Consider the following 15,353-nt stretch of genomic DNA (forward strand, 5'->3'; position numbering starts at 1 on the left):
CAACTATACGTTATTTTTTTAGAAGAAAATACACCACCATTAATATGTGATCCACATGATAGGTTGTCCCGTCCCATATTCCCATCCCACCCAAACATGGCATGCGTAAAGTAAAGACTTTTCTATGGGGAAGATTAAGTGAGAGCTACGAGACATCATAGATGAAGGGCCGAGATCATCCCATTGATTTGGCTAGACTTATGGTCGTTGTCCAGGCTCAACTTTCCACCGACATATCTGACTAACCCGCGTGGGCTTCATTACTTTTGATTAAACTTAATACTTCTTCTTTCTCTCTCTCTCTCTCTCTTCATTATTTTCTCCATCTATGGTAAGTGAGAGCTACGAGACATAATAGATGAAGGGCCGAGATCATCCCATTGACTTATGGTCGTTGTCCAGACTCAACCTTCCACCGACAAATCTGACTAACCCGCGTGGGTTCATTACTTTTGATTAAACTTTATACTTCTTCTCTCTCTCTCTCTCTTCATTATTTTCTCCATCTCTACTGAGTCTGAGACGTCTGGTTCGGATTTTCTTCTTTGGTAGAGTATGGCAGAAATCGCAAAAGTATTTGTATCCACTGTTCTTGATGAACTGATTGTCAATCTGAAGGAATCGGCATTACAAGAAATTAAATCAGTATGGGGTTTTGAGGAGGAGCTTGAAAAGTTAGAGAGCACAGTGACACTTATTCAAGGCGTGGTTGAAGATGCTGAGGAGAAGCAAGTTAGTTCTGAGGCTGTTCGAAAATGGCTTGGAAAGCTCAAGAATATCGCTTATGATGCTGATGACTTATTGGATGATGTTGCGACCGAAGCACGACGATCTGCTTTGATGTGCGAAATTCACACAAGCAAGAGGCAGAAGATAGTCCACTCCATCTCCTCTTTTTTCAGTTCTAATAACCCACTTTTATACAAACGTGGCATAGCACGTAAGATGAGGGAGATTAGAGAGAGGTTCGATGTGATGGCAAATGAACTTCGATACCTCAATCTCCATAAGACAGATGGAGGGAGGCCTCTCCAAAGAGAAACTAGCTCTTTCATAGACGAATCTGATGTTATTGGTAGACAAGTAGACAAAGACAAAATCATACAATTGCTGGTATCAGATGAGGATGATGAATTGTCTGTTATTCCAATAGTTGGCATGGGTGGGCTTGGGAAGACTACTCTTGCTCAATTCGTCTCCAACGATCACAGGGTCAAGACGCATTTTGGGCTAAAAGCCTGGGCTTGTGTGTCTGACAATTTTGATGTACGGCGAATAACAAATGATATCATTGAATCTGCAACTAAATCCAAATGTCATCTCTCAGCACTGGATGCCATCCAAGGGCATCTCCAAGAGGTACTGAAGGATCAAAGATTTTTAATTGTTCTCGATGACGTGTGGTATGAAAATCAAATTCATTCTCATTGGGATAGTCTACGAGCTCCCTGTGGAGTTGGAGCGAAAGGAAGTAAAATTATCATGACTACACGAGATGAAAGGGTTGCAAGGACGATGGCCACAATTCCTTCCCACGATTTGCAGGGTTTACCAGATGATGATTGTTGGGAATTGTTTACTCGGCGTGCATTTGGGGGAGGGATTTCAAATGCCCATCCGGAACTGGAGGAAATTGGTAGGCAAATCGTGAAAAAGTGCAATGGTCTTCCTTTAGCAGTAAAGACATTGGGGGGCATCTTGTCTTCTAAGAGGAATGTGAGTGAGTGGGAAAGCATCTTGACAAGCGAAATGTGGAAGGATGATAAAAGTGATATATTACCCGCTTTAAGATTGAGCTATCGTTACCTGCCAACCAATCAAAAGCAGTGTTTTGCCTACTCTGCCGCACTTCCTAAAGATCATTGGTTTAAGAAGGATGTGTTGGTCCGACAGTGGATGGCTGCGGGCTTCATTCAACCCAAAGGAAGCACTCTCCTAGAAGATATTGGTGCTGAGATATTTGATGATTTATTACTAAAGTCTTTCTTTCAATTTTCTGTTTCAGTGGGGGAGACTACAGAATACGTGATGCATGATCTCATGCATGATCTAGCAGAATCTGTCTCAGGTGATGAATGTTGTAAAATGGAAGACGGTACGCCACGAAGCATCCCTGAAATGGCGCGTCATCTATCATGGACTGACGTCAACGAGGGTTCAATGTCTTTGGAGGCCTTCAAGAAATTTAAGAGACTGCGCACTTTACGACTGAAGGCTCCATCTTCCATTGACAACCAGATTCTCAATGATGCATTGATGGATTTGAGATGCCTGCGTGTATTGGATTTGAGTTCGTCTGAATTCGACAAGTTGCCGGATTCGATTGTCCATTTGAAACATCTACGCTACCTTGACCTCACTTGCACGGAGATAGATGGGCTGCCGGAATCGATAAGTAGTCTCTGTAATTTGCAAACACTAGATCTGAGTTTTTGCAACAATCTTAAAGGGTTACCCGATTCGATTGGCCATTTGAAACATCTACGCTACCTTGACCTCACTTGCACGGAGATAGATGGGCTGCCTGAATCAGTAACTAGTCTTTGTAATTTGCAAACACTAGTTCTGAGATCTTGCAACAATCTTAAAGGGTTACCCGATTCGATTGGCCATTTGAAACATCTACGCTACCTTGACCTCACTGGCACGGAGATAGATGGGCTGCCGGAATCGATAAGTAGTCTCTGTAATTTGCAAACACTAGGTCTGAGATGTTGCAACAATCTTAAAGGGTTACCCGATTCGATTGGCCATTTGAAACATCTACGCGACCTTGACCTCTCTTACACGAAGATAGATAGGCTGCCTGAATCAGTAACCAGTCTTTGTAATTTGCAAACGCTAGGCCTGGATAGTTGCTGGAGTCTTAAAGGGCTACCCAAAGGTATCACGAATCTAGTTAATCTACGACATATTGCTCTAAGTTGGAACCGGTGGGGCTCGATTTCTGTGCCAGGAATTGGAAAATTAACTTCGCTCCAAACATTGAAGGAATTCAAGGTGTGCAAAGAGAGTGGTTGTCAGATAGGAGAGTTGAAGAACATGAGGAACATTAAAGGAAGACTTGAGATTTCGGGTCTCGAGGACGTGCAAAACATAGAGGAGGCTAAAGAAGCCAATTTGAAAGATAAGAAATACCTTAATGAGTTGAGTTTGAAATGGCACCGATCTGACAGTTCACAAGATGGAAGAGTCAATGATGATGGGGTATTGGAAGGCCTCCAACCCCATGCCAACCTCAAAAAATTACGTATAATATCCTACAGCGGTGTCAGTTTTCCAAGTTGGATGTCACATCTCTCCAATCTGACTTGCCTTACCGTTGAGTATTGTAGAAATTGCGAACATCTCTTTCCTCTTGATTGCCAGCTACCTTCTCTTTGTAAGCTCTACTTAAATAACTGCCCCAAGCTGCAGGTGTTGCCCGCTGACCTTCCTGCCGTCACAGGGTTACATATAAATGGTTACGGAGAATTGAGTGCCCTTCCTAGGCTCCCATCTATTTGTGACTTAGAACTCTATAGTTGTGGCGTGAAGATGCTATTAAGCTTGACAACACCTTGCCTTACCTCTCTTCAGAGGTTAAGCATAGGACGGTGTGATCAGTTGGAGTGTTTTCTCGAGGAGGTCTCTTTGCAAGATCTAACCTCTCTCCAATGTTTGAAAATCTCTCGTTGTCCACAACTAAAGTCCTTGGGATATGGAGGGGGGGGGGGGCTTCCCACCACGCTCAAATCTCTACAAATTGAGCGTTGTCCTAATCTCAAGTCCATGCCTACTCGGCTGGAAAACCTCACCTCCCTTGTAGAGTTATCCATTGCTACTCAACTCCCGCTTTTCTCGAAAGAGTCAGCACTGCCCATGACAATTCAAGACCTTCAAATATTTTCATGTGACAATCTCATGTCCTTGCCCAAGGGGATGCAAAGCCTCACCTCTCTCAAAAAATTGGTAATCCGTGAATGTCCTCAACTCCATTCCTTGTTTCCAGATGATGAAAATAATGACTATGGGCTGCCCACCGAGCTCGATACTCTAGAAATCCACACTTGTCCTAATCTCAAGTCCTTGCTCAAGGGGATGCAAAGCCTCACCTCTCTCAAAATATTGGTAATCCGTGAATGTCCTCAACTCCATTCCTTGTTTCCAGATGATGAAAATAATGACTATGGGCTGCCCACCGAGCTCAATACTCTAGAAATCCACACTTGTCCTAATCTCAAGTCCTTGCTCAAGGTGGTGCAAAGTCTCGAAGAATTGGTAATCCGTGAATGTCCTCAACTCCATTCCTTGTTTCTAGATGATGAAAATTGGCTGCCCACCACGCTCATTACTCTAGACATCTCTGCTTTTCTTAACCTCAAGTCCTTGCCCAAGGGGATGCAAAGCCTCCCCTCTCTCAAAAAATTGGTAATCAATAGTTGTCCTCAACTCTTTTCGTTGTTCCCTGATGATAACAACAATGAGTATGGGCTGCCCACAACTCTCGTCCATCTTTCCATCCAACATTGCGAAAATCTCAAGTCCTTACCCAATCGGATGCAAAACCTCACATCCCTTGAGTTGTTATTTATTTGGAATTGTCCAGAAATATCATCCTTGCCAGAAGATGGCCTCCCCACTACACTTACAAGTTTGTATATTTTTGGATGTCCTAAATTGACGGAACGATGTCAAAAGAACAGCGGCCAAGATTGGCCCAAGATACAACATTGTAACTTGATTACAGATGGCACGTACCGAGAAGCTATTTCGTGGTGTTGGTAGACTGCCATACAATTTTGTGTTGGTAGACTGCCATACAATTTTGGCTAAAATTTGTAGAAGTTTATCCCTGGATGATATTTGGTTTCCATCGTTTGGGACAAAATGCAGGTTCCCTGAGAAAGCCTGCAGAATGCAATATCTGATGCTCATCACCTTATTTGAAAACATGTTCTTGCAATAACAACACTGCAGTAATTTTCATCTCTGGCTAACTAATTGTTCAAGTCTACAAATGTTTTTCTAATTTTGCTACATAATTTTGTGTGAGAATACTCTCACCCCTTTTGTCTGTAATAGCTTACTTCTTTATTCTTTGCCATAGCTAGGTTTAAGACGTGAGAACATGTCGATATCCAAATAGAATTTTTGTTTGTTGGTTGCACTTTGTTATGGCTATCAATTTTAATATGTCCTATTGAATTTCCATGGCTATTTTGCAATTGTCTGTGCTTTATTGGTTTGGAAATCTCCTTGTATGGTCATTTGCAAGTGGAATTGATATGTGCTATAACAATGTTAAAGTCTTTAGAGGAGTAGTGAAAATGAGACACGGTAAGAAACCTATCTTTGGACATTATTTTCTTGGCAGTTGGGTTGTAGTTCTGCTTCAATTCTTTGATGTTTGTATTGTTCATTATGTTTCAATAATTTTTGTTGTTTTTTTGGGAAGTGATATATTTGCCCCTTTTGTTCCTTGGGCAACCCCCTCCCGTGTACTTACTCTACAGGGAGGTGGCCCAGGAAAGAAAAGTGAGTGAATACATCATTTCCCTTTCTTTTTTTTGCTTCTTTACCAGTGATAGACTGATCTATTATACTCGTCCTTCCAAATGTTCAGCTTATGCCTCTCTCTCAACAGTACCTACTTAAGTAGCTGGAGCTTCTGCACAAGGCTTCACCTACCCTGGAGTGTGGCTCCTTCTTCTAAACCTTTTGTTTCTCCTATCAGTACTCTTATTGCTTCTGTTGAGATCACTTGTCCAGTGTTTTCTACTTATGTTCATTTTCTCAAATTTAGACCAAACTTTATACAAAACAATCTATTTAGGGAAATGATATTTCTACGCCGCCTTTTCATCTTTTCCACCCCCTCTTTGGAAAAATCCGGTCACCATCAGCCATAAGCTCTCTCTTTGATATTTTCTAAACAAAAAGGCTGCAGAAGCAGCTAGTTACAAAACAATATCTTGAAGGCTCGTTTGCATAGCAACCCGAAGCCTGTATCACGCACCTTCGGACAGAGGTTCAACACTGTAAAAGAGGCTCTCTATCGACTGACGAGTATCCTCTGAAGACGAACTAGCTGTTTGACCAATTTGTTGTGATCAAACAACCACTTTATGCGAGTTGAAGTTCGTTTCACGTTGAACAAATTTAGTGATGAGTACGATCTCTTTAGTACATGTTGTGGACTCGATTTGATGCACCATCATTTTCCGATCTGCAAGTACTTCTCCAATGTGATGGCCTTCTTCAGTCAAAGAAGGCATCAGCCCTTGGCTCCAGACTCCTTTGAGATATACTATTATGTTGGTTCATCTACTACTTGTGGACGCGGGCAAGGGTGTTGCTGTGCACCCTAATCCGGACAAGTCCGGACAATATGCACCTTGTCCCTCTTATGGTGGTCCTTAGCGTGGCTTACTTCCCACACCACCAGTACATACTACTTTGCAACCTTTTTTCCCAAGTGGTCAGCATCATCCTCACCCTATCTTTCTAGACCTCCAGCTAGCTACCAAATCTTTTGTCATCAGAACGGCACTGCAATTGAGTATTATCGTTGGTCCAACCATGAGTACCAGCAACATCCTAAGATGAGCCTTGCTAACTAGTTCGGACACATTTCTGGTGCAGGACAGGGAAGAGAAATAGGAGAAGAGACAAGAAGAGGAAGAGAAGAATAGGATAAAGAGAAGAAGAAAGGGAAAGAAGAAGCGGAAATTAGAGGGGAGTAATCTAAATATTATTCCAAAAAACTAACATGTTTAATACATGAGACCCCATATATATAAGCAATGGAAATAAAAATCCCTTAAAACTAAGTAATATGGAATAAAATAACATGGTAATAAAATCACTAAAGTTTTATTGGGCAAATATGCAACTTATTGGGCCCCACATGCCTACAATCCTAATCATTTTCCCCTTCTTGGAAAGAACTCGTCCTTGAGTTCTCTACTAGCTTCGTCATCGTGATATACACCTCGAGTTCTCTATTTTATACCAATTTGGTGCATGCTAGGGAATAGAAAGAGATGAAAGAGGAGAAAAGAGAAGAAGAATAGGAGAAAAGAGAAAAAAAAGAGAAGAAGAAAGGGAAAGAAGGGAGAAGATAAAATTAGAGGGGAGAAATCTCATTCACTATTATTCCTAAAAACCAATGTGTCTAATACTTGAGGTCCCATTTATAGATATATAGGCAATGGAAATAAAAATTCCTAAAAGCTAAATAGCATGGAAATAAAATCACTAAAAGTCCTATTGGGCAAATATGCCATTTATTAGGCCAACAAGCCTATGATCGTCATCAATTTCGCTTACCCGTCTGCCAAAATCTTTCTTGGCAAGGTTTAAATTTCGGTTTCGATTTCAGTTTTGGTTGCCATGGAAACGGAAATGTTTCAGTTTTGGTTGGAAATTTCGGTGGAAATCCCCGTAAAATCACGGAATCATATGGAAATAGATGCAAATGATAGAATTTAAAGATGAAAATTCAGTAAGTTCTAGAATAAGCACAAATACATACTTAGAAACCATCAAATAAGCAAGACAACCATCCATGATGGTTTTAAATCATTGAACACCTAGTGACATGCACTGTCACACATGTCTGATAATTTAGTACATACCAAATTTCACCGTCACAACTAGAATAAAGATCAAGCTTTGGAAATGGACTGTTATGACAAATATTGCAAATCTGGACAGATCTAAGTTCTGGATAATTTTTGGCAGTTCTGAGATAAAGGTCAAATTCCGAGTTGTGGATTAGGCCTGTTATGGGGGAATTGTTGCAGGCTTAAGAGCTTTTACGTGGACTGTTATGAGCTTTAGAATGGTAAAACTTTAACTACAGTTAATAGGAATAGTGGGGAGTGGTCGATTTAAATATAGGCTAAGGGAATAACATGGGTGTAAGGACGCAGGGTACTGGTCTACCAGTTTATAGGCAAGGTTTTAAATTTCGACCGAAATCCGAAATTTCGGGTTTCGGTTGAGAGCGAAACTGAAATGGGGTAAAGTCGAAACATTACACAATTTCGACTGAAATTTCGGGCCGAAATTTAAGGAATATCACCAAAAAATCTTGGATTTAATTAGTATTTAATATTATCCTGAAATTTCGGGGGTAAAATATGACGTTTGATTTCGATACATTTCGTCCGAAATTTCGGGGTTTCGGTGAGGAACGAAACGTATTGTGAAACCGAAATTTAACCTTGTTTACAGGTTGTGCATTCCTAAAGAGTGGACTGTAAAATCACGGTGAGATTACATGATTAATAATAGGCAGTTGGTATGATTAGGTTTAGAGGGAGCAAGGGTTTATTGAGGGTTTTTGGTCTGTGACAGGGTTGGTATGATCTGCTGGGTAACGATTTTTTTTCTCGAGTTGTAACAATTTTGCAGTAGGTAAGTTAATGTATTCTGATATTGTTGGAATCTATAACAGGTTCAGAAAGTTTTACAGGTTCTTAATGATCGTCGATTAAATTCAGGGTTAGATCTTTGAACTGGTGCAAAATATAGGTTGTGCTAGAAATTCTAGGATGGTCAGTAGGCTAAAGAGAAGGGATGGGTGCAGATAAGGGTTACTGTTTTGCAGAAAATGTTATCAATGGACTGTGAGTTATGGGATTTGATTTAGGGTTAGGTCTGCTATGGGGAAGGAGAACTGTATCTAGGATCAAGGGTTATGGGTGAGAGGGTTAAGGTGGTCAACGGATATTTGATTACTTATTACGGGAAGTTAAAGTATTTCTTGTGGTACTTATAATCATGGTTTTAAATTTCGACCGAAACCAAAATTTTCCAAAATTTCATTTTTCGCCATTTACCAAATTTCGGCCCGAAATTTCAATTAAATGGCATTATTTATTTAAAAAAAAGTGTTGCAAAATTTCGGAATTTCAAACCAAATTACCAAATTTCGGATTTGGCCAAAATTTCGGTTTTCGGTGGGGTCCGAAACGGTTACCGAAACCAAAATTTTAAACCATGCTTATAATATAGGTCATGAACTCTCTTTTTTTCCCTATATTTCATATGATCCTTTTATTGAGCTGTTGAAGGCCCATCTAACCATGCAGACAACCATTCAAAACAAAAAACAAAACAAAACCATGCAGACAAAAGCATCTTCTCAGAGGGATTGCGAGGTTCAACTGTTAGACTAAGTGAAATACCTAGATCAAAGTTGTGAAAAAGAAATTGTATTCTATTTACATCTTGCTACAAATGAACCATATGATATTGTGCATAATGAGATAGAGGTATCATATTGGAGATCATGAGATAGAAGTATACTTTAAGGTTTCTTGATGATTGACAGATTTCCCCATTAATAAAATTGGCATTATGAGTTTATGACATCTAAAACTCATAGTTTATCCTCCAGGACTCATTCCTTGTTACAATGCTATCTGTTTACTTGTGTTGTTTAAATAATGTTCCAGTCGGGACAACAGCTGCATTTCTTCTGCAATTATTAATACATAACACTGAACAACAACCCCAACAGGGTAGGATATATAATTTTGGAATTTTTGTACTCTGAAAGTAAGGATAAAGAACAGTTGAAGACAGGGTTTGCCTCATTGAGGGCCTTGAGATCAATATTTCTAAAACTGTGACAAATCTTTGAGGTCATTGATTCAATCCCAGCTTACCTAACGAAAATAAAAACTGTGACTAACATCAGTAAGAAGATCTAGATATTCTGATGCTTAGTAATTCAGTGCGAGATATTTATGCCATACTTAACTTGGAAGGCAAGTGATAGATTTACACCTAACAATTTCTTCTTTTTGTCATGGCTATTTTTCAGGTCTTACTGCCAAAGTTATTGACCAAACAAGAACAATGTCAGATGTCTATGGAGCTTTCTTTGATTTTTCTTGCATGCTGAAGTCCAAGGTATAACATTCCTGCAACTTTAAAGTAGATAGATTATATCATTTCGAACAGAGCTACATTTTCCATTCCTAGCTTATATATGTCCCTCATCTGCTAACTTCTTTGTTGGACATTTATCTTCCTGGCTATTTCACTTTATCTAGCTCCAGTTTCTTATTTGTGGTAATTTTGCAACAAACCACCATCCAGACCACGACCCAAGTTTCCGCAATATTGCATTGAAAACAGTACATGTATCTTTAGTTTATCCCATGCAGTACATATCCAAACCAGTTAACAAACGACTAATAGGATGTAAAAATTAAATTCTTGATCATATTTATTGGTTATCTATTAGCTGGAGAAGCTGAGAATTAGATGCTTTTGTTCAACCTATAACCACAAGAAGAAGTGGGACTTACTCTGTACATGCAGAGTAATCATCTGAGGTAGTAATGTCCAAGAAAATTGGATCCCAATGGACAGATAATGATATGACCAAGATAGTGATATAGAGGTGTAAAGGTTTGAATCATCATTTTTGGAAGACACAGATATGTGCGTAAATGCATATCTAGAAAACCATGTAGAGGGCTAATGTTACAAGTGGTTATAGGCTTATAGCCATGTTTATTTAAGATATCTAAAGAGCTATTGGTACATGCAACTTCACTTCATTCGCAACTGTTATAAATATGAGAGGTTTGGAAAATTGAAACTTGACTCTGACCTGCTGAACTTCTGGATCCTAGTTGACACGCTACTCGGTTGCATATTCCAACACTATTTACTTACCGGAAAATTGTCATTGGAATTTTTAGGTTTAAGAAAAATAGTTAAAAATTCATGAAAATAAGTTCTCCGAGTAAATCTGTTGACCCTAACACCAAGCCTTTCGAGCCGCCCCCCACCACAACCACACACACACACACACATAGAGAGAGAGAGAGAGAGAGAGAGAGAGAGAGGAGTTATCTTTGTTGGTTGTAGCAGTGATCCTTTTTTCCCTCTTGTAAGCAAGGTTTTAAATTTCGGTTTCGTAAGCATTTCGGTCCTCACCGAAATCGAAATTTTTGGCCGAAATTCCGAAATTTCAGGTGAAATCCACGAAACCAATTGAACGGCTATTTTTTCTTGTATTTTATTTCGATCGAATTTCCCCGAAATTTTGGTAATTTCGGCTGAAATTTTGGGATAATATTAAATAAATATCAAAATCCAGATTTTTGGGTGAAATCCCTTAAATTTCAGCCGAAATCTCGGGGAAGATGAAATTTCGATCGAAATTTTTAATACCGTTTCGAGTATAGGCGATTTCGGTTTCGTTCTCGACCGAAACCCAAAATTTCGGATTTCGGTCGAAATTTAAAACCTTGCTTATAAGTCATAACTGACTTCATCTCCTTCCGACACAACTGCAGTGTTTACTCTTACGACTTTTTTTGGGCATATTCCAGAAAAGAGAGTTTCCTAGTTGCGAACTAGCTTCGGAAGCTAAGTTCTTCTCTCTTCCCAAATTTAGGGAAAGCACGCTTCCTACGCATTTCCTCTTAACTAAGAGTACGCTTCCTATTTAGGTGATTATTTCTTCCTAAAAGAATATTTTCTTCTTTTGATAATGCTAAAGGAGTGTCTTTAAAAAATAATGCATTTAAACTTGAAAAACATCTGATGTTTCAAATGAAAATTATGTTCATCTTTTTCCAAAAACTGGACATTAAATATACATAAATTAAACATGTGAAATTATAAATTCCTAAAACTTGTAATTCTAATTAGTTGCTATCATTGTTTTAAATTTCCACCGAAACCGGCATGGAACGACCGAAATGTTTCCATTTCCATCCCCACCGAAACCAAAACGGCTGAAAAATATAGGCCACAATCGTGAGTGTATTAGTGGTATACTGGTATACTATACTACATCAGTATATATTATTATATAATTTTATTTTTATGAATCGTGTGCAAAATATGTTGCATGTATTATATAATATTTATATGAATTACATGAAAGTTTGGTATGCACTAAATTATCAGACAAACGTGATGGTGCATGTCACGAGGTGTTTGATGTTTTTAAACCATTATGGGTGATTTTCTTATTTATGTGATGGTTTCTAAGTGTGTATTTATGTTTTTTCGACCATTTCCTGAAGTTTCTTCTTTAAATTCTATCATTTGGTTATTTCCATTCATTTATGTGATTTTATAAGATTTCCACCAAAATTTCCAGCTCACACTGAAACATTTCTGTTTTCGTGGTGACCAAAACCGAAACCGAAACTGAATTTTAAAACCTTGGATGCAAAGTCTTTTCGTCAACTTGTGATCTTTACCTATATTAACCATTCCTCCCTAACCTACTACTATCCTACTCTATGTACTTGTTCGCTTCCAATGAGGCTTATTGCATGCTTCATGTTGACTTTCAATGACACATCACACTCATTTTTTCTTTACTTTCCTAGGTGCTTCGTTTGGTTGCACAAAAGCTCAGCAGCCGTCGGAATTTGGTTTGGATTTGGCATGCCATTCCATGTTTGGTTGCCAAAATAGCATTGGACTCCCTTGGATGTCTCCCATGTAATAATTATTTGTGTGATGATGTGGATTCCTTGTCCCCTCTAAAAGCAAATCCTTAAAGAATTTTGGTTGAATTTTCTAGGGAATGATGCTCTCTCTTTCTCTCTCTCTTCCTTCTCTCTTTCCTCTATTCCTATATTGGTAATGACACCCCTACTTATTCTCCTATTTTCCGAGGATATGCCGGGCAACCAAACACTGCTTCACTATTTTCCGAGGTAATTCTAGACAAATCAAAATGCTTATCTCCTCCCGTTTGACTTCTATTGACTTCATATTCCACTACTTTCCGTGGCACCCTAAGCAACCAAACGGAGCAAAGAACTTTTTGCTTCCCACGTTTTCTCTTTTCTAGAACCCTCGCTTCCCGCTTTTGCTTCTTGCATTCGCTTCCCACTCTGGCAAATATGGGTTAGAGTCGGGTACAATTTTTCTGAAGAACTTGGAAGAAGTTGAGATGACTGAGCTAATTGTGGGAAACTCGCTGCCCTTGGTGTTGTGTGCTGATTTTTTTTGTATGTTCTTTGTGTTTTCTGTTTTTGTACAACACTTTTTTTAGCATTCTTTTTTTTTCTTGGGGTCAGCTTGTCACCTGGTGTTGCTGCTGTTCTTCTGTTTTCTTTGGCACTTTAGCTGTTGGTATAGCTAAACACAGAACTTAGAGGAAGAAAACGAAGCTTGGTTGAAATCGGTGGTTGTTTTGGGCTGTCCCTATGATGGATTGATGTGGAAGTGGAACATCCTCCTATAATTGGGTAATCGTGCAATGTGGATGTTCACATGCATTTTATTGGATATGACTGGTTTAAGTTCTGGGCCTTATGGCTTGATAGGGATATAAAAATTCTCTTTACAATTGCAGGGAAGATTCTCTTGTCCATCTAATCAAGAGTATTTGAGAATTTTGGCATCGATCTCTCATTTTATGCAAGACGAAAACTTTAGCAGAGTTTGATCGTTTCCGTAGTCTGTGTATGGGATTTGCTTCTGTGCCACTTTTCGTCTCTCTTATACAATAAGAATCTAGTGATGATGTTTTAGCTCTTTTACCACCTTGGCTGTATCTCGCTCTCTTGTTTCCTGTTCTCTTCACAAATTTCATTTATCTATGAGAGCAGTTAAAGATGATTTAATTTTTACAAATAGATATTGATAAATCGAAAACAATTCTCTTATTTTCATGTAATTGTAGTGTTATATGTAATAATAACAGCAGGAAACAACTCATCCATACCGAGATTCTCAAAATTAGGTATTACTATTACATGTTCAATATTCTTCTAATGGTTCATGTCTAGTACTTCTATACGTTCTGACTCATGGTTGAGGCAAAGGAAATTTAAACTCCCAGCAAAAACTCCAGGTGGCCTTCATTATCAATTACGATAGTACTAAAGTTGGTGGAGCTGGTTTGTGTAAAATATATATCAAAAAAATCCAACTGCTGCTTGAGGGGGATGACTAACAATGTCAAACGATGATATGGTTTATGCAATTGCTACTACAGATCGACAAGAATGATCCCAATGCCTTGAAAACAGTGAACCAGATTGAAACAATACAAAAAGCGTGCAGAAACTCTGGATTGCTACATAGGAGGTAAGTCTCTATTTAAATATTTATAATTCTTCTTCATGAGAAATCATTCTTTTTTGTATGAACATGCCTTTTGGGTTTTCCCAGGAGATCATATTTAGCCGAGAACAAACCGACATACAACTCAGTGCTGGTGAGTCCTCATGCCAATTTATCTTCCTTATGGTGTAAACGTAGAATCTCATCTAATTTTCTAGTAATTTGGATGCAGATTATTGCGCTCTTCATTCTGCTATCAATCTTATTTGCGTATCTCTCCATTAAGTGATCGGTCCACTCAGCTCCTGGTAAGACTGTTTTTGTTCACTTTGTGCAAAATTAAGGTAATTTTGAGACCAACAATCAGTTTTGGACTCAAAATCCAAAACAAACAGGGCCTAATGATGGCCCCTCAATTTATTATTTGTGTATTCATCTGATAAAATGATGTTCACAAAATAAGCTTAAAAACCTTTGCACATTTATGGCCTATGAACCAACATCCTGTGACAAAGGCAGCGGTATTCACAATCTATTTGTGTAGAGTGAGCTTCTATGGTGATTCACATTGGAGACTAATTTCTAAAGGCCTGTAAGTGTCTTGGCATTCTCTGTTTAGTATAATTATTCATATAAATTTTAGAAATTGTAGACTCATCAGTTTCATCCTGAATTTGTGTATTTGCTGATGGTAGGCTTTGCTTTCTCTGGCTATCATGTCGGCGTAAATTTGCAGTTCCACAGATTGCATCTCTCCGGTTCAACTATGTATGTAGAAAATATCTTGTGTGTTTTGTGATTTCCAGCAGCTTTTAATAATTGAAACGACATTAAGAAGTTCAGGACCTCTTTAAAACACAACATGATCCCCATCTAATTGCTTATTGTTTATCCATGGGAGTACCTCACCTGTTTTGATCTCTCACCCTACATATCAGAATCAACCGAATCAACTCTGCCAAGCTTAAAAAAAATGGACAGAAATCTGATTCTCATACTCTATTTCGAAGGGATATGGAGAGTTGGGCTTTGTGGGTCGTGTTTGTCTAACATGATTTTTTGTTTTTCTCTTCCCCTGCACACAAAAAAAGGGCCAAAAAAAAAAAAAAAACCGAAAGAATTTGTTTGGTACCTAACTAATATGCCAATAGCCACAGGACTGATGGAACTGGTTAGGCTAGGTGCTTAAACCACTTAGGATCATAGCATTCCGCCACGCACCGCCACCCACGACCCTGGCTCACTCTGTGGCGGCCCAGTCTGTTATGACTTTCACTCTGGTTCTTCTTTTCACAAGTCACCCCTTC

At 38.9% G+C, this 15,353-nt stretch overlaps 2 protein-coding genes across 4 annotated transcripts; both read left to right on the forward strand.

Moving 5' to 3' along the window:
- Positions 1-503: 503 nt before the first annotated feature.
- Positions 504-3,761, forward strand: LOC143879091 (putative disease resistance protein RGA3). The gene is made up of 2 exons (XM_077381280.1): positions 504-3,658; positions 3,751-3,761. The coding sequence occupies exons 1-2, from the start codon at positions 556-558 to the stop codon at positions 3,759-3,761; spliced, it is 3,114 nt and encodes a 1,037-aa protein (XP_077237395.1). The 5' UTR covers positions 504-555.
- LOC143880376 (squalene synthase 2-like) lies at positions 3,717-14,941 on the forward strand. 3 transcript variants are annotated; one of them, XM_077383312.1, is made up of 7 exons: positions 3,717-4,958; positions 9,818-9,906; positions 13,835-14,070; positions 14,155-14,200; positions 14,279-14,354; positions 14,566-14,638; positions 14,742-14,941. In XM_077383312.1, the coding sequence occupies exon 1, from the start codon at positions 3,772-3,774 to the stop codon at positions 4,765-4,767; it is 996 nt and encodes a 331-aa protein (XP_077239427.1). In that variant the 5' UTR covers positions 3,717-3,771; the 3' UTR covers positions 4,768-4,958; positions 9,818-9,906; positions 13,835-14,070; positions 14,155-14,200; positions 14,279-14,354; positions 14,566-14,638; positions 14,742-14,941. The 3 variants fall into 3 exon arrangements, with proteins under 3 accessions (XP_077239427.1, XP_077239426.1, XP_077239428.1); XM_077383311.1 differs by having other exon boundaries at positions 13,979-14,070; XM_077383313.1 differs by lacking the exon at positions 3,717-4,958 and adding an exon at positions 4,988-5,319 and having other exon boundaries at positions 13,979-14,070.
- Positions 14,942-15,353: the final 412 nt, after the last annotated feature.

Source organism: Tasmannia lanceolata, unplaced genomic scaffold (genome assembly GCF_043159265.1).
Source record: "Tasmannia lanceolata isolate RefF3 unplaced genomic scaffold, GAP_Taslan_0.1 ptg000006l, whole genome shotgun sequence".
Classification (NCBI taxonomy): Eukaryota; Viridiplantae; Streptophyta; class Magnoliopsida; order Canellales; family Winteraceae; genus Tasmannia; species Tasmannia lanceolata.